Below are 26946 nucleotides of genomic sequence, written 5' to 3'. Positions count from 1 at the left end.
GTTTAAGTACACATTTACTACAAACAACAAAGTATTTACTTATCTACACAATTAATAAGATTTGTTTAAGCAACTCTTACCCAATAATAGCAGGGAAAGCTAGAATTGTGATTTAAAAGAACATTCAAAATGGAGTAAAGCCTAAATTCTAAGTTACTAATTTAATATCAAAGTTTAACTTTCTACGTAAACAATGCATGTATTAAACGTGAAGCAACGTTTCAAGACCGACTGGTCTCTTTGTCAAGCTATGACTCAACAAATACAAATCGCTCACTCAGTCATAGCTTGACAAAGGGACCAGTCGGTCTCACTCAGTCAAAGCTTGACAAAGGGCCCAGTCGGTCTCACTCAGTCATAGCTTGACCATGGGACCAGTGGGTCTCACACAGTCAAAGCTTGACAAAGGGACCAGTCGGTCTCACTCAGTCATAGCTTGACCATGGGACCAGTCGGTCTCACACAGTCAAAGCTTGACAAAGGGACCAGTCGGTCTCACTCAGTCATAGCTTGACAAAGGGACCAGTCGGTCTCACTCAGTCATAGCTTGACAAAGGGACCAGTCGGTCTTGAAACGTTGCGACACGTTTAATACAGTTGGTTTGTGAAGAAAGTAAAACTTTGATAGCACATACTTCCAAACTGACGAGTCTTAATGAAGAAGTTACTAATTCACACACTTTTTTATGCAAAGACTGTTTTGTCTTTGTAAGTACTTTATACAATAAAAGAAACATAAATGGGTTTCCTTTTATGTATGTATATTTCAGATACGCAATTATTGTGTTGATATAGTTTTGAAAATCCAAATATCTAGAGTTTCTATCAATTTTCATCTGTGTAATGGAAAACGCATTATAAAACCGCTTTCGGAATATATTACTAACAAATCAAGACTTTTTTAAATAAACAGGAAATCCATATACACTGTATGTACAAAGAACCAATTATATGAATAATTCCTACATAAACAGAACCCTTCACTGTCAGTTTGGGAGAATATAAATCTTCGTAGTTCTAGTTTGTTTAGGTGTCTTATATGTGAAGAGAATGTAGTGATGCTTAAGTGAAGAGATATCTGCAGATAGTCGATGTTATTTTTTGGAAAATAATTTAAGGTTGTGGACGACCGGAAGGTTTGAACATGGCACTTACCTATTTCTACTACAGCCTTCTTTAGGACCATAAAAGACTTCCGTAATATCCCAGCAAAATTCCTCAGAGATTTCATTACAATCCGAACACTTTCAATGACACCTGTATATATTATACACATGAAACAAAAAAGAATGATAAATCATATATTGACATTAACTGGAGAAGGTTTTTATCGCCGCTGATAGTTTATCGCGGCTAAAAATCCAGACATTCACAGTAGCAGGAATATATCGGGGCTGACTATCCTGACATTGACAGTAGCAGGGTTTTATCGGGGCTGACTATCCTGACATTGACAGTAGCAGGGTTATATCGGGGCTGTCTATCTTGACATTGACAGTAGCAGGGTTTTATCATGGCTGACTATCCTGACATTGACAGTAGCAGGGTTCTACCGGGGCTGATTATCCTAACAATCATAGTAGCAAGGTTTTAACAAACCTGATAATTCTGACATTGACAGTAGCAGGGTTCTATCGGGGCTGATAATCCTGACATTGACAGTAGCAGGGTTCTACCAGGGCTGATTATCCTAACATTCACGGTAGAAGGGTTTTATCGAACCTGATAATCCTGACATTCACAGTAGCAGGGTTTTATCGAACCTGATAATCCTGACATTGACAGTAGCAGGGTTTTATCGGGGCTATCCTGACATTGACAGTAGCAGGGTTTTATCGTGGCTGACTATCCTGACATTGACAGTAGCAGGGTTCTACCAGGGCTGATTATCCTATCATTCACGGTAGAAGGGTTTTATCGAACCTGATAATCCTGACATTCACAGTAGCAGGGTTTTATCGAACCTGATAATCCTGACATTCACAGTAGCAGGGTTTTATCGGGGCTAATTACCCTGACATTGACAGTAGCAGGGTTTTATCGGGACTTTCCTGACATTGACAGTAGCAGGGTTTTATCGGGACTTTCCTGACATTGACAGTAGCAGGGTTTTATCGGGGCTGACTATCCTGACATTAACAGTAGTAGGGTTTTATCGGGACTATCCTGACATTAACAGTAGCAGGGTTTTATCGGGACTATCCTGACATTGACAGTAGCAGGGTTTTATCGGGACTATCCTGAAATTGACAGTAGTAGGGTTTTATCGGGGCTGACTATCCTGACATTCACAGTAGCAGGGTTTTATCGGGGCTAATTACCCTGACATTGACAGTAGCAGGGTTTTATCGGGACTATCCTGACCTTGACCGTAGCAGGGTTTTATCGGGGCTGACTATCCTGACATTAACAGTAGTGGGGGTTTATCGGGACTATCCTGACATTAACAGTAGCAGGGTTTTATCGGGACTATCCTGACCTTGACCGTAGCAGGGTTTTATCGGGGCTGACTATCCTGACATTCACAGTAGCAGGGTTTTATCGGGGCTAATTATCCTGACATTGACAGTAGCAGGGTTTTATCGGGGCTGTCTATCCTGACATTGACAGTAGCAGGGTTTTATCTGGGCTGATAATCCTGACATGAACAGTAGCAGGATTATATGATTATCCTGACATTGACATTAACAGGTTTCTATCGTTATCCTGACATTGACAGGAGCAGGATTTAATGGAGGCTGGTTATCCTGACATTGACATCAGCAGAAGTTTATGGTGTCTGCTTATCCTTTCATTGACAGTAGCAGGGTTATATCGGGCTGATGATCCTGACATTTACAGTAGCATAAGTTTATGGGGGCTGCTTATTTCGACATTTACTGTAGCAGGATTTAACGGAGGCTGGTTATCCTGACATTGACAGTAGCAGGATTCTATCGGGCTGATTATCCTGACATTGACAGTAGCAGGGTTCTTTCGGGGCTGATACTCCTGACATTGACAGTAGCAGGATTTAATGGAGGCTGATTATCCTGGCATTTATAGTAGCAGGATATAATGGAGGCTGGTTATCCTGACATTTACAGTAGCAGGAATAAACGGAGGCTGGTTATCCTGACATTGACATTATCAGAAGTTTATGGAGGCTGATTTTCCTGACATTGACAGTAGCAGGATTTAATGGAGGCTGATTTTCCTGACATTGACCGTAGCAGGGTTTAATGGAGGCTGACTATCCTGACAATAACAGTAGCAGGGTTTTATCGGGGCTGATAATCCTGGCATTTACAGTAGCAGGATATAATGGAGGCTGATTATCCCGACATTTACAGTAGCAGGATTTAATGGAGGCTGATTGTCCTGGCATTTACAGTAGCAGGATATAATGAAGGCTGATTATCCTGACATTTACAGTAGCAGAAGTTTATGGAGACTGGTTTTCTTGACATTTACAGTAGCATGATTTAACGGAGGCTGGTTCTCCTGACATTGACATTATCAGAAGTTTATGGAGGCTGATTATCCTGACATTGACAGTAGCAGGATTATATGATTATCCTGACATTCACAGTAGCAGGGTTCTATCGGGGCTGATAATCCTGACATGGACAGTAGCAGGATTATATGATTATCCTGACATTGACAGTAGCAGGGTCCTATCGCTATCCTGACATTAACAGTAGCAGGGTTATATCGGGGCTGATTGTCTTACACTGACAGTAGCAGGGTCTATCGGGGCTGATTGTCCTGACATTCACAGTAGCAGAAGTTTATGGAGGCTGCTATACCTGACATTGACAGGAGCAGGATTTAATGGAGGCTGGTTATCCTGACATTGACATCAGCAGAAGTGTATGGTGTCTGCTTATCCTGACATTGACAGTAGCAGGGTTATATCGGGCTGATGATCCTGACATTCACAGTAGCATAAGTTTATGGGGGCTGCTTTTCCCGACATTTACAGTAGCAGGATATAATGGAGGCTGATTGTCCTGACATTCACAGTAGCATAAGTTTATGGAGGCTGCTATACCTGACATTGATTGGTATATTTATGCTAAGGTATTCTTTGTCTATTTTAATAGTAAATGGGTGTCAAGAAAACCGACTCTGACCAGGAAAACAAAGGAGAGAACAATGTTTTTAAACAGCAATCGGAGAGTTCTCTTCAACAGGCTTTTCAATAATAAAGCTTTTCAATAATAATGTTAATGTGTCCTCTTGTGATAACAAATCCCTTTTACCTAAAAATAAACTTATTCCAGAAAATTGTTCGAAGCGAGCAGAACGTGAGTTTCCTGGGTAACAAAACTGTGAATAACTCTAATCTTACATTTTTGTATGTCAAAATTTGCAACGTCAGGATCGACACTGGGTTTTAGCTTCAAGTAAATTATATGCATGCTAATAAATGTACCTGCAATTGGTGCTACAGCAGCGTCGACCAATTCCTTTGTCTGGTTGTACGCCATCTGTTGACCGCATGTGGAACTTTCCGACATTACCACGATGTTGTGGTTGAAGTTTTTCACCGGATATGACATCACCAGTATCATGACGTACATCAATAGGAAGTACCGCCCCGTACCTGATGGATGACAAAGTGTGACGCTACCCAATATCACATGTACACTATAACTATAGATATTATAATCTGTCATCCATTGATTTGATTTACTGAATCACCGCAATATATTCATAAATGTGTTTATTTTAATATATTCATTAAGAACTAAAAATATCCGCATTCGATCTAAAAAATATCAGCAATAGAACATGGTGATATTGATATTTAACAGGTTAATAACAATAATGTTAAGGAGATCTAGATACAGGGGAGGAAAGTTTGGGAAGGGTGCACAAATCCGTATAACTCATTTTAATTTTCTTAATAAAATTACTTGAGAACAGTTGTGGGACTGTCAGAAACGCAATGCATCGCATCCCGGAAGAGAATGCCATTCCATTGGTTACAAATACACCAATCACAGAGGCCAGAATCCCGGCGGTGAAAGCATGGAACTTGAACTGGAAAACCATGACGAGGTAAATGATGAGAGTGGCTAAGATCCCCAATACCAAACCTAAAAATAGAGTTACATAGGGAGTAAATAGTTGTTTCCTTGCAATGCCAATGGGAATATAAACAAGAGTACCGCGGGGCAGAACAAAATACGCCCGTCGAATGGCATATAGTAAGATATACTTTTTTACATTGAAATAAGATCTGCATCATTCTAAGAGTGGTTAGCTGATATGATATAAAAAATGTAGGAGAAAATCTTCAGACAAAAAATCAAAAACTGAAATGAACAAAAGGCAATAAATTTTGCAAATATCGCCGAATCAAAATTCTTTTAAGGGAGACACAACTTCATATCATAATTATAAAGTATACCAAGTTTCAAAGAGATCAGTCGAAAAATGTAGGAGATCTCTGGACAAAATTCAAATACAGAAATTAACAAAGGGCAATAACTTTTTAAAAAAAACTGTCGAATCAAAATTCTTTCAATGGCGACACAACTTCATATCATGATTATAATGTATACCAAGTTTCAAATAGATCAGTCGAAAAATGTAGGAGGAGATTGCCGGACATTCAAAGTTTATGACGGACGGACAACGCCATACCATAATATCTACTACCGTCAAATTTGACGGTCGTATAAAAGGGTGCATATAGGACAACTGCCGAAAAGAAATAGTATGAAAGTTCGAGTAAAAAACAAAACAGACAAACGGGATAAAGGAAGGATCACTGACCGGCTAATGATCAATGAAACTGACTCAATGACTGGCTGACAGAGCAAGATTGAGTCATTGACTGGCTGACATAGCGAGACTCAAACTCAGTGACTGGATTACAGACCGAGATTGACTCAATGACTGGCTGACATAGCAATAATGACTCAATGACTGGCTGACATAGCAAGAATGACTGGCTGACAAAGCAATATTGAGTCATTGACTGGCTGACATAGCGATACTGATTCAGTGACTGGCTGACAGACCGAGATTGACTCAATGACTGGCTGACATAGCAATAATGACTCAATGACTGGATGACATAGCAAGAATGACTGGCTGACAAAGCAATATTGAGTCATTGACTGGCTGACATAGCGATACTGATTCAGTGACTGGCTGACAGATCGAGATTGACTCAATGACTGGCTGACATAGCAGGACTGACACAGTGACTGGCTGACATAGCAGGACTGACACAGTGACTGGCTGACATAGCGATACTGATTCAGTGACTGGCTGACAGACCGAGATTGACTCAATGACTGGCTGACATAGCAGGACTGACACAGTAACTGGCTGACAAAGCAGGACTGACACAGTGACTGGCTGACAGAGCGAAACTGACTCAATGACTGGCTGACAAAGCAGGACTGACGCAGTGACTGGCTGACAGAGCCAGACTGACTCAATGACTGGCTGAAATAGCAGGACTGACACAGAGCCTGGCTCACATAGCAGGACTGACACAGTAACTGGCTGACATAGCAGGACTGAAACAGTGACTGGCTGGCATAGCAGGACTGACACAGTGACCTGCTGACATAGCAGGACTGACATAGTGACTGGCTGACATAGCGAGACTGATTCAGTGACTGGCTGACAGACCGAGATTGAATCAATGACTGGCTGACATAGCAGGAATGACACAGTGACTGGCTGACATGGCAGGACTGACACAGTGACTGGCCGACATAGCAGGACTGACACAGAGCCCGGCTGACATAGCAGGACTGACCCAGTGACTGGCTGACATAGCGATACTGATTCAGTGACTGGCTGATAGACCGAGATTGACGCAATGACCAGCTGACATAGCAGGACTGACACAGTGACTTGCTGACATAGCAGGACTGACACAATGACTGGCTGACATAGCGATACTGATTCAGTGACTGGCTGACAGAGCGAAACTGACTCAATGACTGGCTGACATAGCAGGACTGACACAGTGACTGGTTGACATAGCAGGACTGACACAGTGACTGGCTGACATAGCAGGACTGACACAGAGCCTGGCTGACATAGCAGGACTGACACAGTGACTGGCTGACATAGCAGGAATGACACAGTGACTGGCTGACATAGCGATACTGATTCAGTGACCGGCTGACAGACCGAGATTGACTCAATGACTGGCTGACATAGCAGGACTGACACAGTTACTGGTTGACATAGCAAGACTGTCTCCGCGACTGGCTGACATAGCAAGACTGACACAGAGCCTGGCTGACATAGCAGGACGGACACAGTGACTGGTTGACATAGCAAGTCTGTCTCAGCGACTGGCTGACATAGCGGGACTGACACAGTGACTGGCTGACATAGCCGGAATGACACAGTGACTGGCTGACATAGCAAGAATGACACAGTGACTGGCTGACATAGCCGGAATGACACAGTGACTGGCTGACATAGCAGGACTGACACAGTGACTGGTTGACATAGCAAGACTGTCTCAGCGACTGGCTGACATAGCAAGACTGACTCAATGACTGGATGACAGAGCGAGACTGAATCATTGATTGACTGACAGAGCGAGACTGAATCATTGATTGACTGACAGAGCGAGACGGAATCATTGATTGGCTGACAGAACAAGACTGACAAAATGACTGGCTGACAGAGCAAGACTGAGTCATTGACTGGCTGGCAGATAGAGATTGACTACCTGACTTGCTGACAGAGAAAGACTGACTCGCTGAATGGCTGACAGAGGGAGTCTGACTCCCTAATTGGTTGACGGAGAGTGACTGATTCACTGAATGACTGACAGAGAGAGACTGACTAGCTGACTGACTGACAGACTGATTAGCTGACTGGCTGACAGACTGACTCACTAACTGGCTGACAGAGAGAGACTTACTCACTTAATGACTGACAGAGAGAGACTGACTAGCTGACTGGCTGACAGAGAGAGACCGACTCACTGACTGGCTAACAGAAAGGACTGACAAACTGAATAACTGACAGAGAGGGACTGTCTGGCTGACAGAGACAGATTGACTTACTGACTGACTGACAGAGAGAGACCGACTCACTGACTGGCTGACAGAAAGAGACTGACTCAATGACTGACTGATAAGGACAGACTGACTCACTGAAAGAGAGAGACTGAATAACTGACTGGCTGTCACAGAGAGGCTGACTTGCTGACAGAGAGAGACTGACTCACTTACTATCTGACAGGGCCAGGCTGTTAAGTTGACTGGCTGACATTGAGAGTCTGACTCACTGACTGGCTGACATTGAGAGTCTGACTCACTGACTGGCTGACAGAGGGAGACTGACTCACTGACTGGCTGACACAGAGAGGCTGACTCACTTACTTGCTGACAGAGAGGGACTGACTCACTGACTTGCTGACAAACAGAGACTGACTCACTGAATGACTGACAGAGAGAGACTGACTTACTGACTTGCTGACAGAGATAGACTGACTCACTGACTGGCTGTCAGAGAGAGACTGACTCATTGACTGGCTGACAAAGAAAGACTGACTCACTGACTTGCTGACAGAGAAAGACTGATTCACTGACTTGCTGACAAAGAGAGACTGACTCACTGACTGGCTGACACAGAGAGGCTGACTCACTGACTTGCTGACAGAGAGGGACTGACTCACTGACTTGCTGACAAAGAGAGACTGACTCACTGAATGACTGACAGAGAGAGACTGACTTACTGACTTGCTGACAGAGATAGACTGACTCACTGACTGGCTGTCAGAGAGAGACTGACTCATTGACTGGCTGGCAAAGAGAGACTGACTCACTGACTGGCTGTCAGAGAGAGACCGACTCACTGACTGGCTGACACAGAGAGGCTGACTCACTGACTTGCTGACAGAGAGGGACTGACTCACTGACTTGCTGACAGAGAGAGACTGACTTACTGACTTGCTGACAGAGATAGACTGACTCACTGAATGACTGACAGATAGAGACTGACTTACTGACTTGCTGACAGAGATAGACTGACTCACTGACTTGCTGACAAAGAGGGACTGACTCACTGACTTGCTGACAAAGAGAGACTGACTCACTGAATGACTGACAGAGAGAGACTGACTTACTGACTTGCTGACAGAACTAGACTTACTCACTGACTTGCTCTGTCAGAGAGAGACTGACTCATTGACTGGCTGACAGAGAAAGACAGAAGGAGAGTCACTTCCAAAACATGGTTTTACTACATCACCTCTAGTTAAATAGTGTTTTTTTTATTACACCAGGGGAGGGAATTAGATAACTGTATACATATAACAGGGGCGGGTCCAGGTGAGGGCGTAATGGGCGTACCCCCCCCCCCCCCCCCCCCCCTCCCTTTTCAAAAAGAAAAAAAAAACTATCGTAATCTGCTAATATTGTATTGAATATGGCAATTTATCATATTCATTAATTAAACACATAAACACCCTGACACTTTAACTATAAAATATACATGCTCCAAGTCAGGAACCGTTACATTAGTGCATTTCACAATTATTTTATGTTTTTTAGCAAAAAAAAGGTCCAAAAATTTTTGATTTGATTTTACGCCCCCTCTTTCAAATATCCTAGAAACGCCCCTGTATAAACATCCTGAAAATTCAAAAGAACGTAAATCAAACTGATGTGTTCTTACCAAAAACATTTTTCATAACTCCATTTTCATATGTCCCGTCAGTGCAAAGCCGTCCACAGCAGTTGTTCGGTATTTTTCGAGGGTTGTCAAAAATACAGCACGGACAGAACACTCGACAGCATGCTTGACGTATAGAAGACATACAGCTGATATACCACTGTCTGTACCTGTGTATACATATACAAAAGTATATGTAAATTACATATATGACATTACACTATATGTGTCTACAACAGAGGATCTGTTGTAAGTTTTGGATTTTTTATGTTTGCGAGCCTCTGGCGAGCAAATATGAAAAATCCAAAACGAATCTTATAAGAGCGTAGCTCTCGGGCGACGAAGGCTCTTTAATGGTAACACATGCGTGCGTAAACAGAGTTGCTTCCCCTTGCTACACATTGCCTTTAAAAATTATCGTCCGGAAGTGTACCCTTGAATTGTGTTTCAACCATACACGAACATTTTCATATAGTGAAAACAATCCTCATGTTTTATTACTTTTTTATTTAGATAAAATCTAATATACATTCTGAGTGAAAAAAAAAGCTATCACATAAATTATGTTATTTCCTAATTCACTGACCTTTTCCTATATATGCTGAAATAACATATTTTCGACTATTTTGAGCATTTTCCAAAAACGTTACCGCACCGTGCAATATTCCGGATTTGCCGTGCACTATTTGCGTTTGATATTGCACGGTTTTTCACAAATGACGCTTGACTCAGATTCCGACTTCGTCCATGGTAAAATCAAAGCGCTTTAGTGACGCCGGACGCGCTCCCTAACAACCATAAACAATGGCAGGCGACGGGCGTTTTTTTCAAGTGCTGGACATTTTTTTGCCGATTTATTGGAATCAGCGGATAGTAAAAACACCAAAAAGGCCATACAATATTCCGAATATTTAGTTCTTTCTAGAGGGCAGAAGGACGTAGCTTGGAGATAATGACATCGAAAACCGAATAATTATCCGACATGGACCTGTTGGCACTGACAGACAGCCAGGAGACCCAGTTGCTCCAGGAGATTACGAACACCTTACCGACCAGCCTGGCGCCAGCTCCACGACAAGCCCCTGTGATTCACATCCCCAAAAGTGTACAGCATCAGACTGTAATGAACAGTCGGGGCAGTCCCTGTCCATTACCACTAGACTGTTCCAGAACATTGTTGTTGTTACCTGTTACTGTTACATTTTATAAACATCAAATGGAAGCTAACTCGGACGCCGCGCTTTTTGCTGATGTTATTGCTAAATCCTATGTTTACTACCGTTAGGTAGAACTGTTTAAGAAATAAAAACATTTAGCATTTTAACACCCTAGTTTGAGTTTGATTATGTAATAAAACAAATATCTGATGCTTACTGTACATGTGCGCTAGTCCCGAATATTTGCCCCTCGGTGGTGGTAATCAACAAGTGTTATATTGCACTCGTTCTACGGCCTTGTGCGATATAACACTTCATATTTACATTTGCAAGGCATTGTCACTATATAGCCTCTTTGAAAGCTGTGTCGTTGATGGGACTTTAATTACCATGCATCACGAGACACAATTCTTAGCGTATTAATACAACACTGACCGAAATTACAATAAACATGACGGCTGCGGAAATATCGCTGGGCATTGTGAGACTTGACAATGCAATTGTAAATTGATGTGTAAGAGAAAAAAGAAAATATAAAAAAATACTTTCATTACAACAAAAACAAGACCGAGGTCTGCAATATCGTACATAATGCAAATCGGTTGAAATCACCAATGCCAGCAATGGAAACACTTTTAACGTTCAACCAATTTATCAGAAATATCGTCTGTTACACTGCACTGATCAACAGCTAGGGTTCGTTACAAATGTCTGAAATACACATATTCTATAGACCTACTGACACATATGTTACAGACCTACTGATATGAGTCACAGCACACATAAACATTTCAGACATTTGTAACGAACCTGTGCTCCGTCGCAAGATCACTCACTTCAAACGCTATCAGTTTCACGCGTCTCGCATCCACCTTTCCTCAGTTTCTGACGAAATTGTCAAAAAACGAGGCTGTTATAGAATCTAGCGAATGTTGTCAATGTTCCCATACAATCAACACATAAATTCACGTCTGGATTCTTAACAAAATGAGCAAAGAGAAAAAAGTTCGAATTAACTTCCAAAAATAACTCCCTCGTGGTGGGCAAGGTCGGATTTACGGTGTTCACTGTATTTGTCCATGCGCGAAATTTGTTCCGGGGAAAAATCGAAACAATTTTAAATCTAACTTTCAGCTCAGAGTTCTATTGATAAACTTAAATCACCCTATATACATATCATACGCAATTGTATTGATACTGAATTGTGGAATAAAATTGAAGTGTTTGTTAAAATTTCAAAGTACTACTTTGTTTGCCAATCAGCACGCGACAATACTGGCGCGCATTATGATTTGTTTGCTTGCAAAGCTGTGACATTCAAATAGATCATAAATACCATTGCGCGCATTATGATTTGTTTGGTTGCAAAGCTGTGTCATTCAAATAGATCATAAATACCATACAAAAACAGTTCAATGCTTAATTTATTACCACCACCTCGTGTCAAATATTCTGGACTAGCGCACAGTAAGTCATGAAATATTTGTATAAAAGTACATGTATCAGGCATGTGACTACGTTCAGATCAGAGATTATTATTCTATGACGTCACAAGCACGTCACACTCCATTGGCTTTCATCGGTTATTTCAGGACGGATGAAAAATAACCGGAAAATCTTGGAACTGATGTCCGTTGCATTTATCTCTTTATCGGTGCTTCATGACTTTTTATTTCAGTTTTCCCACAGGCACAAAACGTTAACATGCGGATAATATAAGATCCTTTTTTTGTCATCAATCAGGTTCTGGTAATATTTCTACCGGGAGATATCTTCAAAAAGAGATTCATTAAACCATTACGTCAACGTGTACATTTAGTTTTTATCGTCTAAAATTTTATCAGCTTTTGATTTCCAATTGTTGAGAATATAAACGAAATAATTAACATTTTTCAAAGTCTGGTTATAGTCTTTGCATAATTTATGTATGTGTAACTGGGCTGGGTTAGTTCCTAGTGAATGTTTGAAGAACTCACAAAGACTGTACAAATCAGTTCATGTTTATTCTTGCACTTCGATCATCAAATTCCATGCATCAATATCTGTCTGTTTCATCTTTTATATTTTCAGATATCCTTATACATAAATACGTTTATCCTGAATTCTGTAACAGTTACAAATAAAACACATTTAGATGACATAAATATCTCTTACATCTATACTTCCATCAATACATAAATACACACATGCATGCATACATACATTATATACACACATACATACATATGACCCTATTTATTCAATGTTACTTCAAATAGTCTATGAAACCATATTATTCTAACAATACACAATATGTTAGATTTAATAACCTTTACACAATATGTTAGATTTATTAACCTTTACACAACATGTTAGATTTAATAACCTTTACACAATATGTAAGATTTAATAACCTTTACACAATATGTTAGATTTAATAACCTTTACACAATATGTTAGATTTAATAACCATTACACAATATGTAAGATTTATTAACCTTTACACAATATGTTAGATTTAATAACCTTTACACAATATGTAAGATTTAATAACCTTTACACAACATGTTAGATTTAATAACCTTAGATTTAATAACCTTTACACAAATTGTTAGATTTAAAAACCTTAACACAATCTTAATACAGTCTCAGGGGAGATAATCTACCATCAGCATAACATTTAGCATTAACTTGGAATGATACTCAAAATAAAAACTTCGCAATTATATATAGATATATGTGTACCTGGCTATGGGGCGAATTCCTAGACTCTTCCAAAATGTTATCAATATTCAGTCGACCCAGGGTCCTATGCATAAATAAAATACTACATGTTACAAATAGTTCTTACTCTTAAAACATCTACACCAAAATAAACCCAATACATGTGCCAAGATATCTCATCAATCTCAGTTACTGCAGAAATACAATAAATGCATGAAAATAGTTTATGTTTAAACAGTTTAACTTTTTACACCATATTTGCATTACTTTAAATTCAACTTTCAGTCTTCCAACATTTTGTCAGACTCAATTTCATTCAAAAAGTAGCAATTACATATTTTACAACATTATACAAACAACATGTTAATAGAGAGGAAAAATAGAAACTTACAGGAGTATGAAGCCATGTCCAGGTTCAGCAAAAATAGTAAAATAGTAGAGCTAAGTAAGCCCCTGTGGCTTCTCCAAGATCTGACTCGAAAGTGCCAAATCACACAAAGATATATCTTTCTTACAGACAAAAAGTGGAGGGAAAATGAGGACGAATAAAAACATGTTTAGTTCAATATTTCACCAATGGTATTATTATCTTATGTCTGGTGACCAATTAGAAGGTTCCACTAATAGAAGTATATGCTTACCTGTATATACCTATGCAGGTAAAGTGGGCTCGCCACAACTCACACACACACACACCTTTCAGATCACTACAGGTAAAGTGGGCTCGCCACCACTCACACACACACACACCTTTCAGATCACTACAGGTAAGTACACACAGAATGACATATATACATGGACAGTACTTGGACAACACATGGTAAAATGATGTGTTGATGATGATGCTGATTTATGCTAATAAAATAATACAACACTTAGAATTAAAACTTACTGTATACGCTCTTAAGATTTTAACCCTGTCACATTCTCCCCCTGCTTTAAGATGTCGTCATCGGCATCTGAAAATAATTGAACCAAATCAAGGGATTCTATTTCAATCAATGTGCATACACGGATCATGTAGCATATATGTGGCTAAAAATCAAAAGATATATTAACATAGCAGTATTTCAGTTCTCAAACAAAATGCGCCAAAATTATATTACTTGGCAACAGGTTAGGTTTCTGAAAACAAATTTAAGTCACACTATTGTCCGTAACCACCTTCAGATGTGCTCGAGTGAGGTCATTCTGAGCATTTCTAAACACACCTGACTTAGCTAGATCCCTGATGTAATTTCTACCCAGCTGCTGCTGGCTCAAGACGTACTGTCCACTCGGCATCCATTTTGGTTGCAGTTTGTTACATTTGGGTCGAGGGGTAACTTCCTCTTGGTCACTGCTCTCCGAGTCTGCATGAGGAGACTCGTTTTGTGCTTCCTCTCCCTGATCCTCCTCCATTGGTAAGGGCTGCTGCATTTTATCTGCATCCTCCCTATCCTGTATTAACTGGTCGTCACCAGTGTCCGAGGGGGTATCATCTTCTGTCTGGTTGTCCTGTTCCGCCGGTATCTCGGAGGAATCAACCAATCCATGAGGTGTGACTTCAAATGTAACCTCTTCAGCACTGTCATCCTGATAGGGGTCATCATTCTCTATCACAACGATGTTGGGTTTCTGCCTAGGTGCAGGCTTATGTCGTGGTTTCCTGTCGGTGACCGCAGGTGGTTCTGGAATTGGTGTATCCTGTTTGGGTACCAGTCCTACAGGTAACAGTAGGTTCCTGTGGATTGTCCTTTTCCTTCCAGTACCATCCTGTCTCTGTACTATTTACACAGGTACCTCGTCATTGGGTTGGCTCAGAATGGTATACAGTTCCTCCTCCCACCTGTCTACTATTTTGTGTTTCCAATCAAACGCGACAACTTTTACCAGTACATTATCACCTGTTTCTAGGACAACACCTCGCACTTTCTGGTCATAGCCAACTTTCTGCCTGGTCTGTGCCTTGTTGATTTGTTTTTGTGCCAGGTCATAAGCTTTCTTCAGGCGCTCCTTCATCTGTTTGGTGTAAGCGTGGTTGGCTTTGCTCTCCCTGTATTTCTGGTGAGTCCAAAAGCTATTTCAACTAGAAGGAGGGGTTCCCTTCCGAACATTAGCATGAGCAAAAACGTAGTAATCCCGTTTACAGAAAGTCCGCATAATTTGGGACATGATGATTTTCTTTGTGACCTCTCAAATGTATCTTTCTCCTGTTATTTAGTTTTACATTAAAGTTTTCCTCGCCAGTTTTAAGTGATGGACTTTTTTCACTCATGTATATTAGATGTGTAACAAGAGAAAGAGAAATGCAACGGCCAGACCGGGGCTCGAACCCGGAACCCTCCGAACTCTAGACGGACGCTCTAACTCATTGAGCTACCTGGTCGCCAACGATCGACCCAGTCCAGTTCCGCTACATTCCTCCCTCCATCAACAAAGTCTTCGACCCCAAAGTAAGGGGTTGGCAAGCTCGCAAATTTAGCAACAGGAGAACGAGAAAATGGAACGGTCAGACTGGGGTTCGAACGGCAAATTTACCGACAGTAAATCTAAACGCCTGTAATTTGTTATGTTTCATATCAAATTACTATGAACACCTTAGTTTATGTCCAAATATAGCTGCAAAACATTCTCAGGTCACTGTTGGGTTGATTTTTCTAAACGGGGAACATAAAAGTGGATGAAGTCTTTGTATCCCTACGCTGCAGTTTTCATCGTTTGGTATATATAACACATTTATATATATATATATGAGACTTATCTCTTCTGGAACTATAAGAAAGTTCTTCGTTTGTTTAACCGTTCTTCCTAAGTTCACCGTGGTCTTGAATACAATGTTTCATTTCAGTAATAATTACCAAAACTTTAGTATGCATATACAATACCTACACCCATCTTTGTAGCTCAAAAACAAAAGATTCAAATATCCCTACCTCCCTACCGTGACGTAACCCATATCTCGACGACAGAGCCACGGAGTGATCTCCCTTCCTCTTCCTTTTATGGCGCCTGCTGCCTGCTGACGCTCGGAGCTAGCTACATTTCAAAACTCAACTCAATTTATTGCGCAATTTGTGTGCCTTATACCCAAAGCTACCATCAACTTACCGTAAGAGTGATTCGTCTGTTTCTTCCGGTAAGCGAGGGAAGCAGAGAGGTAGGGGTCGTGTCACCAGCTCTTTGGGGTCTGGTGGAACTGTCTCTGTTCCTGTCTCGGGGGGGTCTCGCTGCGGCGAGTCCCTCTCGTGAGCAGGGGTGGCCTTTCCTGTCCATGAAGTCCCTGGAGGAGGGGAGGGGCAGCCCGACCCTGGCTTGGCACAGCCCAGGGTTGAATTGGCCGGGCGCCCGTAAGCTTTCGCGCTTGCCTTCGGGTAGGGACTACCTGCCGCCGGTCACTGACTTTGTCAGTGATCCAGGCATTCCAGGTGCACGGTGCTATCGTCTTGGACAGTCTTGGTGCCGGGCCTGTTCTTTCGGGTTCAGGTTCTTGTGTGACTACAGACTTACTTTCGGGATTATCTGTGTCTAGATGGATTAGTGACGCGCAGGCAGGCCAGTTTGGCCAGTTCAGGGGTCACTCCCAGTCCGCGGGACCTTTCCCCTATCCTCTCCGGGATATAAGTTTAACCCCATGGCTCTTCCGTCGTGGAATCCTTGGTGTTTGGTCTCTCCCTCGCGGAGACGTGTTAGCAGTTCTGTTTTTTTCCTCCACCAGGCAATCCGTAAAAGGCTCTGGCGCTCCAGAAGGAAGCAAGGACCATGCTTACCAAGGGCGCGGTCGAGGAGGTTCCTATGTCGGTATGCACTCCCGGGTTCGACTCCAGGATGTTTCTGGTTCGGAAGAAGTCCGGGGCGTGGCGTCCCATCATAGATCTAAGTGCCTTCAACAAGCACGTAGATTCTCCTCACTTCAAGATGGAGACTCCTCTGGGTAGAGGAAATGTGGGCGACTTTAGTAGATCTGAAGGACGCCTACTTCCACATCCCCATCAAGAAGTCGGCACGGAAGTACGCTACGTTTTACTTGCAACGGAAAGGTCTTCCAGTTCCGGGCCATGCCGTTCGAGGAATAAATGTTCACATCTATTTCGACGATTCCCTCATGCTCCACCTAGTGAGAGAGTCCCTGGTGCAGGTTGGTTCTGAAAGTCTTACTCAGGGTCGACTTCATTCAGAGAAAAGTCGAAGGTTTCCCCATCTCAGGATTTTGGTTTTTCTGGGGAACCGTTTCAATACGGTTCAGGGCATCGCACTTCCACCGATGGATGATCAGGTTCGGGCGTTGTATAAGGTGAGAGCTCATGAGATCAGGGCCCTTGCTGCGTCATGGGCCCTCCTCAATGGGTCCCCCTTTCAGGAGGTCATGTCCGCGGCTTTATGGCGCGGACAGACTACCTTCATGGATTTTTATCTCCGGTCCTTGGCTTCTCATTCTGATGGATTGTATTCCCTTTGACCGGTAGTGGTTGCACAGTCTGTGGCTGTTCCTCTACAGTAATTCAGTGATTTTAAATAGTATGCTATCAGGCACCACGGTGGTACACCTGCTCGTTTCACGGGGAGGTTTTCCATTTTTTAATTACTTTCGGGGCTTTATTAGGGGGGTTCCTTGAACCTTTTCCCTACCTTGAGCATGTCTCGAGTTTGTTCCGTCAGCCTGGTCTGCCTGGATTCGGAGCCTCCACTACGGTAAGACGAATTCGCATACTAAAGTTATGGTAATTATTACTGAAATGAAATTGAGGTTTTTGAAGTAAAACCAATTTTCATGATGTAATACTTACCATAATTTTATGGAGTCCCATCCTGTATTCCTTCCCTTGCATCCTCATCCCGGCTGCCTTTAGGCTCCATGAAAGGGGTTTGGGGAAGGGAGATCGATCCGTGGCTCTGTCGTCGAGATATGGGTTACGTCACGGTAGGGAGGTAGGGATATTTGCAGTTTTTGGTTTTGGGCTACAAAGGTGGGTGTAGGTATTGTAGATGCATACTAAAGTTATTGTAAGTATTACATCATGAAAATTGGTTTTACTTCAAAAACCTCAATTCAATTATTTCACTAATCTCTGTAAAGCTCTTTTTGCAGTAACTGAACTCGAAATTATCCATCTGTGTGAGAGAAAAAATGTTTATTCCACCAACAGACAAAATGTAATAATCCAATAAACCATACAGTAATATAAAGAAGCAATTGCTATTATCATACAGTCTGGTTGCTAGTATCCATACAGTAGTATGTCCAGGTGCTATTTACAATCATTATTTATTTTATGTTTAAAAACACAAATGTTTTAGTTAATGTGTGTTTTGAATTTATAAATCATTGAATTATGAAAAAATACATAAATCATGAGTCAAAGGAAATCTGTGAGTTAATTGTTGACATATTCTGTGATATTGTTGACTTTTGGCCGTGATAACCTCACTGATTCGTTATATTTTAATGTGCTAATATTTCAAGTTCGTAACAAAGGTTGATCTACTATTACACTAATTGATTTGTACCCACCTTCGTAATGATGATAGTATACCGAAAACATGTCTATGATCACAAGCATGCTGTGATCTTCAATAATCTGCCTCGCTTCGGCGATCGCTATTTCCGGATCCTTTACAGTGCCGTTTGACCACAGTGTTTACTTAAGACTTATCGTCAAATATGTAATATGCACTTTTTTCTATAGCAATTACCAAACAGTTTTTTCCCCAATTTATCTCAATCATTATATACGCAGAGGACTCAATTCTTTATGTGGGAGGATGATAGAGTATCCTAAGAAAACCCGCGTGGTCGGGCAGGTAACCGGGATTAAATCCGGCCATCTTGGTGAAGACGAGCGCGCTATTCACTGCGCCAATGTTAACCGACCTAGTATCTACTTTAGCGCATCCTCGTTTTCCAGGGGTTACGATCACCAACGCTAGCGAAAGTGAGCGTAACCCCTGGAAACCGACGATGACTTTAGACTGTTGACTGGAAGAAAATGGCGTCATTGATGCAACAAATTTATATTGTGAATACATTTTTACCAATCATCAATGACACAAAAGATCTACATACGGGAGACTGTATATTTTTGTTTTGAGCTAATATTTACAGCTCTAAGGATCATAGCAGTTTAGTTGGCTGGGCATTCACACGAAAAAATGGCGAGGAAAACTCTAATGTAAAATTACTAAACAGGAGAAAATTTCGTTGGGAGGGTAGAAAGAAAATCATGATCTCGCTTTTACTTATGCGAATTTACTGTAAACGGAATTGCTCCTTTTTTAAGGTCAATCGTGTAACACACTGACAGCTTCAAATGATATGTACATAAAAGCCAAGCCAAGCACTCACTACCATATGGCTCTACGATAAGAATTTACTGAAATATCAATTTGGGCCCGGACAGGTTCGGCCGTTAATACCGTGGCAAGTTCGGCCCATGTATCAAATAAAAAGTCGTAAAATTGGCGGTAAAGTCTGGCGTTGCATGCTTTATAACATCNGCCCCGTTTCTAACAAAAACAATATGGCGTCAAGCTCGCCTCATAGCGAAATCCCGCTGATAAGGCTAGTAGGCAACAGAACAGAAACGACCGATGAAATGCATTTGTTGAATGAATTAAAAAGTAATAAAAGAACACATTCCTTGTTCTTACCTCCATTTATTACTGAAACGTTCGTTCCATCCGTGTGAAGGCATCTATTTAGATCCGAACTCAAATGAAACATTTCACATGTGTCGTATGCATTTACACAAAACTCTTCACAAATCTATACAAATAATCACCGATTTTGTCGAGAAGCACAGATTGGTATGCATACTGATATGGAAATATATAAGAACTTGTTCAATATTAATCCGAATGTATCGTATAAACTTTGGTAACAGGACGTTCACGAACAATCCAAATATTCCGCCTCGTCAACATACAGATCGAGCTCTCGCCAGTATGGGCGGGGCTAAATGACCGACTTTTGAAAGCTTCTTTCCGATTGGTCAGTCCGCTGCAGAATGACACGTCGCCAGTTCAGGTCACAAAGTACTTTTGTACAAGGAAATACAATGTTTCTAAACATATTAGCGGTCTCGAGTTCAAACCCAAATTTCATGTTCTAATCGCCAGTATAGCCACTCAAAACAACGTACTATCCCCTAAATAATAAAGCTGATTCCAACGTGGGTCGAACTTACCCAAATGCCTGTCCGAACTTATCCCATGGCGGGGCTCGTTCGGCCATCCGATCTTCCGACAGGGAAAATTAAATAATGTTCAAAAACGGGTGCTGCCATACTTCCCAGAACGGACTTTAATAAAAAAAAATAAAAAAAATAGGCAGAACTTGTCCCGACCTCTCCTATTATTATGTCGGTCTTACTCTCATCAGAGCTTATGTTTTATTCTTATTCCTCGACTAGCCGACTTTAAATAAAGTTTATCTTATCTCATTCTGAAAATAGTATTCTGAATCAGTAAATATCAGAGATCAACAAAAGTTACGCTCTTTTAAGGCTTTGCCTTTTCATTTTATGAAGGGAAACGAATGACAGACTCTTTTTATCATATAATACATATTCAAGACCACACCCTTGTGTTTTTCTAACGAATCAGAAAGCACGAGCTCGAGTTTATTGCACGAACGAATATATTCACGAGTGCGCCGAGCTCACGAGTGAATATGTCCGCGCAATAAACTCGTGCTTTCTGATTCGTTAGAAAAACACAAGTGTGTGGTCTTGCTTTTATCACATACCTTCCGTATTTGGTAGAGATCGATACAAATATTTTTTAAACTTTATATATTTTTTGCAAATACCGGGAACCTTTCAGTTCGCCATGACAATGGGATTCCCATAAAAAGTAGTTCCGGCTAGTAGGTAAACACAACATTCCGTATTGCACATGTGCAATACAGAACGTTGTATTTCATGGTCTGAAAATTGCTTGTATTACTATAACAAGATTTAACAGGTATGTGATAAAAAGTAAACTGTATAATTGTGATCTGAAATATTTTGCACTTGGCCGCCTCTGAAACGATTAAAGTTGCGTCCGCTTCACAATGACGTGACGTCACATTGATTTGTTCTATTCGATTGTGACGTCATTTCCGGAGTGATATTTCACACGTTACATAGAGAATGATACATACCTTTTTCCATATCACATCCAGTATCAACCCGAGACTGCAATATCAGCCCAAGGGCCGAAGGCACGAGGGCGGATATTGGTCGAGGGTTGATACTGGGTGTGATATGGAAAAGGGCGTGTATTATTCTGTTTATTACATATTTACTAATAAAAACTACTATCTTATGATTTAATTTTCTTTTTGAAATATTGAAAAACGAAAAAAAATCCAAAAGTGGTATGATATGGGTTTTTGCGGGCTGATACGAGTTTTGGGGTGTGATACGGCGGGGGCTGATACGGGTTTTGGGGTGTGATACGGCGAGGGCTGATATGGGTTAGAGCAATTGTGTCGTATCGCATATACAAAAAACCCGTATTTATCAGTAAGTATGTAATAAATAGAGAATAATACATGCATTTTTCCATATCAGACCCAGCATCAACCCGAGACTGCAATATCAGCCCAAGGGCCGAGGGCCCGAGAGTTGATATTGGTCGAGGGTTGATACTTGGTGTGATATGGAAAAAGGCGTGTTTTATTCTGTTTATTACATACTTACTAATAAAAACTACTATCTTATGATCTATTTTTTCTTTTTTGAAACATTGAAAAACGAAAGGCGTGTTTTATTCTGTTTATTACATACTTTGCGGGCTGATACGGGTTTTGGGGCGTGATACGGCTGGGGCTGATACGGGTTTTGGGGTGTGATACGGCGAGGGCTGATATGGGTTAGAGCAAATGTGTCGTATCGCATATGCAATAAAACCGTATTTATTAGTAAGTATGTAATAAATAAACATAATGTATGTGATGGCTTTATGTCACATAACACGATATTCATAGGATAAATAGATTTAATGTATGATTGAACACGATATTCATAGGATAAATAGATTTAATGTGTGCCTGAAAATTTCTCGCAATCACATTGGACCACGTGACTAGTTCTCAAAAAATCATGAAGACTGGGTATCCGGTATACTCTAAATATTGCCTCATATAGAAATTCCCCGGAACCTGCTGTAGCGCATGCGCATTTAGACGGAACGCGATCTGTCAGTCGACAACAGAAAATGGCTCCAAAAACTACGTACTCGAAGATAAAATTGCTGTTAACACAGTGTCCTCCATGCTTATCTTTAGAAAAAAAAGAACCTTGGCGATATCTTCGAAAGCTACGATGCCAAACTGTTGGATTTAACTTGTGACCCTGGCTAAATTTTACACGAAGGCAAGCATATGAAAAAATTTGTAAAACTAAGAAACTTGAGGTTCGCCGCGGTCAATATAACTTTTTCATGTTCATATCACATCGTATTCACCAGCACAAAAGTCCATAATTGTATAATATAAATTAAGCATGATAAAACTATACATATATATTACACGCAATATAACAATGTCTGTACCTTTAAATAGATACATAAATTGCACGTGATATAGCAATGTCGTAACCCTATATAAACAGATAAAGATGACATTTGATATAGCATTGTTTGTACCTGATAAACATAATGTTTAGAAATATAAATTGCATGTTGTTAACACTGTGCTTACCCCAATAGAGACATTAATAAAACGTTATATATAGACACATAAAATTGACACGTGAACACTGTCTGTACCTTATATAGATATCCAAATTACACGATGTATAACACTCTGTGTACCCCAATAATGATATTAATAATATACAGTTGTTTCATGCCTTATCAGTCAACAGTCAAAACTATTTTCAATGGTTGTGACTGTTGACTGATAAGGCATGAAACAACGGTTTTGTTACTTGGCCAATGAAAAACAAAAAGTTTCATGTCGAATGTGATGTTTAGATCTACCGACAGACGACCGTCAACAATCCAGTACCAAAAACACTTGATCATCGAGGTGCTTGTAATTATAGGTGCGTTCGATTACCTAATACGTGACCAGTCAACAGTTTCACGTGACCAGTCAACAGTTTCACGTGACCAGTCAACAGTTTTACGGTAGCACACATTAGCTATAGTTCGTTTGGTAAATTATCTGGGAAACAGTCGAAATTGATTAATATGCATATATATAGCGAGTCAGGTAACAACATGTTATATAGCACTGGTTGTACCTTATTATGATTCTGCGGTCGGAGTCAGAATCTTTGTTGTGTGTCCCAAAATCTCGTACTGTGACCTACGGAAACAGATGCTTTGGTAGGGTTTCGGCTACGTTGTGGAATAGCTTACCATCTGCTATTAGGAAGTCAAATACCCTGGCCAAGTTCAAGAGGGACATAAAAACTCACCTCTTCACGTCTGCATTTTAGAATCTTTGCAAAGACGTCATGTAAATACCACCCTTTTATTTGTTCAATTATGTGCACATTGCTTGTTAAATGTATGAAAGTGATTGCAAGCCTTTTTTGTTTGTTTTCACAATTATAACCATTACTATTATCCATATGTTGTAAAGCGCCTTAGAGTAATTTTACAAATTATATAGGGCGCTATATAAATGTTGTATATTATTATTATTATTATACAAGTAGATATATCAAGTACACGTGTTATAACACAGTATGAGCGTATTTACAAGTATATATATCACACGTGATGTAATTATGCATGTACCTGAATATCTTTATAAATTACACGTGATGTTTTACTCTCTTTACTTATGTAAATATATATATAATGTACGCGTGTAATACAGTGTGTACCTATAGAGATATATAAATAGCACATGATGTAACACTGTACATGTACAGATATATTGAATAATTACATTAGTATTTTTACATGTTTATCATAAGTATTTCCCTCATATGCTAGAGTTTCCCGTCATATTTCGCTATTTCGGTGCCTCCCTAGAAAATTTAGCAAAAGTACAACACCAAAGTTCCAAAGACGACAATGGCGCGGAAGCCTTGTCACAATCACCGTTGATTTATTATTCTATTCCGGTATAATATAATATTGGTCAGTCGACAATTTGTTTTGCTCTGCAAAAATCGATACAAATCCCCTATTTTGAGATGGCTTCAAACGTTCATATTTGGTCCTGTTTGGTGTGGTAGAACGGACGTATGGAATATTGGACACTTTTTGGAAATTCTGATTTTCTGAATATGGACTGAATACGCCACAGTGACTACTACCCACCGCATACTATATGTAGCTATACGTATACCTGGATCCCGTACGTACCGTAGTTGTACGTACCTTGACTGAGTTCTATACATTTATAAGCATTTTTAGCTTAACCATGCCTGGACCGGACAAATCTACTGGAATATCGACAACAGGTAGCTCGATCAGTAAAGATAGACGACAGAGTGGATTTGGCAGTGAAAAGACAGAAGGACAGTGGAAGATATAATTAAACGAACTTCTTTCCTCTATGCTAACTCGGGAATATCTCGACAGGAAGATTACCCAACTGAAGGAAGACATATGTGCGGAGAATAAAGAAATCACAGATCGCATGGAGGGAAGAATTCTTGACCTTGAGACGGACAATGAAGATCTCCGGAGAACTGTTGAAAGTTTAGAAGGAGAAATCGCAAGATTACATGCAGCGAGAGGAAAGGCAGAAAACAAACTTAACGACCTTGAGCAGCACGAGAGGAAAGATTCTCTTCGGATTATGGGTCTGGAAGGTACATCGGAGAAGGAATCCGTAGAAGAGTGCGTCAAAAAATTGTTGAATTTGTGACGGACAAATTAAGTGTAAACCTGATGAGGAATCACATAAATATCGCACATAGACTGGGAAATTTCAACCGGGCCAAACCAAGGAGTGTAATTGTGAAATTCATCACACGGAGGAAGAAACATTATTCGCGCGCACAGGAAACTCAAACTACCAGATAAACGGGACAATCAGCCAATTCCGAAGGACGCGTTTCAGTTGGAATGCGTTAAAAACACTTACAGTGTAGACGGAAAGCTTTTCGCGGTTCTGGTGTCTAATGAACGATGGAAACTTTAGAAGATACTTATTATGTATCTATTCACGGTATACTATAGGGCGGTTGGTAAAGACATGTAAAGGCACTTCGTTGTGCCGCCAACCCGTACGTATTGGACTTCTTTATATTTTCATCTGCAGTGAATTGTTGTGTTTATAATGCATGTTCATTCTGTGTGTAAATGATGTGTTTGTGTTTAAATCATACATCATACAGAGACGTATATATCTGTATATAACAAGGCATTGAGGTCTCCGGCAAACACGGTAAGTGAATATAGTCACTATTAATTGGTTAAGTTATTTGAAGCGTGACTTAGTCATTTGAAATTATTTGCCAATTTATTATTCCGAGTATGCTATAATTATTGCTTGAATTTTATTTATATCTAGAAAATCGGATACACCGGGTCTTTTATCGGTTTACACTCGGAAAACAGAAGGTCCGAGTGGAATTTTTTCCTTCTTCCGGTTTGATGGCGGGTGTACGAGGTCCTCGAGAGCAAGACATAATTACCGAATATTAGTATGTTGTCAGGTAGTAGTCTGAGACATTACCCAAACATTGAATGATTTTATATTCTTTCTTTGTAATCTTTTTTTCTCTTTCTTTGTTGTTCTTTCTTATCTCCGATCTATCTGCATTATCTTTTCTCTTGGGCTGGAGATGGTGGAACCAAACGCTTTTTAAGTTTTATGGGAAAGTGGAGGGTGTGAGGATTATCTCGGCTGATGTGTAAGGGCTTTCGAAAAGAGAAAAGCGTAAAGATGTGTTCTCATATCTTAGAGATACTAACCACACTATTTACTGTTTACAAGATACACATTTCACAGAAGACAACAACGAAAAGCTCATTAGAAATGAATAGGGTATGATTCATATTTTTCGTCCTTTCCTTTTTGGAAGACTTTGATTATACGCATGTTATTATTTGTGGTGGTGTTAACCTTGTTTTAAAATCCGAACTCGATTATGACAACACATACATTTGTATATAAACATAAACAATCCAAAAGCCAGAGACAAAGTATTAGATATAATTGATAATTTTGGTCCTGTAGATGTCTTCAAGAGAACAAAACGAAAATGTTAGGAGATATACTTGGAGAAGAATGAACCCGGTTAAACAGACACGGCACGTCTAGATGTGTTTATTGTTTCAGAGAGTCTACTGTCTAGTATTAATCACACAGGTATATATCCTAGTTATAGGTTGGATCAGTCATTTCCAAAGATATTAGTAACGTTAAATGAATTTGAAACAGGTAGAGGAACATGGAAACTTAATCATTCACTTCTACATGATTCAGAATACTTAAAAATAGTTAATAATAGCATCAATGATGTAAATAAACAATATTGCATACCAATTCAGAATTTGA

General features: G+C 40.3%; 1 protein-coding gene across 1 annotated transcript in view; it reads right to left on the bottom strand.

Annotated features, from left to right (window-relative positions):
* The window catches only part of LOC110451870 (DC-STAMP domain-containing protein 2-like), a gene marked incomplete at its 3' end in the record, with an annotated part of 33790 nt that extends 15434 nt beyond the window's left edge, over positions 1 to 18356 (bottom strand). Inside the window, exons 1-5 of the mRNA XM_021500089.1 lie at positions 18278 to 18356; positions 9655 to 9821; positions 4902 to 5084; positions 4418 to 4588; positions 1156 to 1257 (exon numbers count right to left, since the gene is read on the bottom strand). Coding sequence (XP_021355764.1) covers positions 1156 to 1257; positions 4418 to 4588; positions 4902 to 5084; positions 9655 to 9796 — 598 coding nt within the window. The remainder of the gene's footprint in view (positions 1 to 1155; positions 1258 to 4417; positions 4589 to 4901; positions 5085 to 9654; positions 9822 to 18277) is intronic.
* Positions 18357 to 26946: the final 8590 nt, after the last annotated feature.

The sequence above is a fragment of the Mizuhopecten yessoensis genome, unplaced genomic scaffold, assembly GCF_002113885.1.
Source record: "Mizuhopecten yessoensis strain PY_sf001 unplaced genomic scaffold, ASM211388v2 scaffold6235, whole genome shotgun sequence".
Taxonomy (NCBI): domain Eukaryota; kingdom Metazoa; phylum Mollusca; class Bivalvia; order Pectinida; family Pectinidae; genus Mizuhopecten; species Mizuhopecten yessoensis.
Note: the sequence above shows the minus strand (reverse complement) of the source record. Positions and strands in the feature narration are given on the sequence as shown.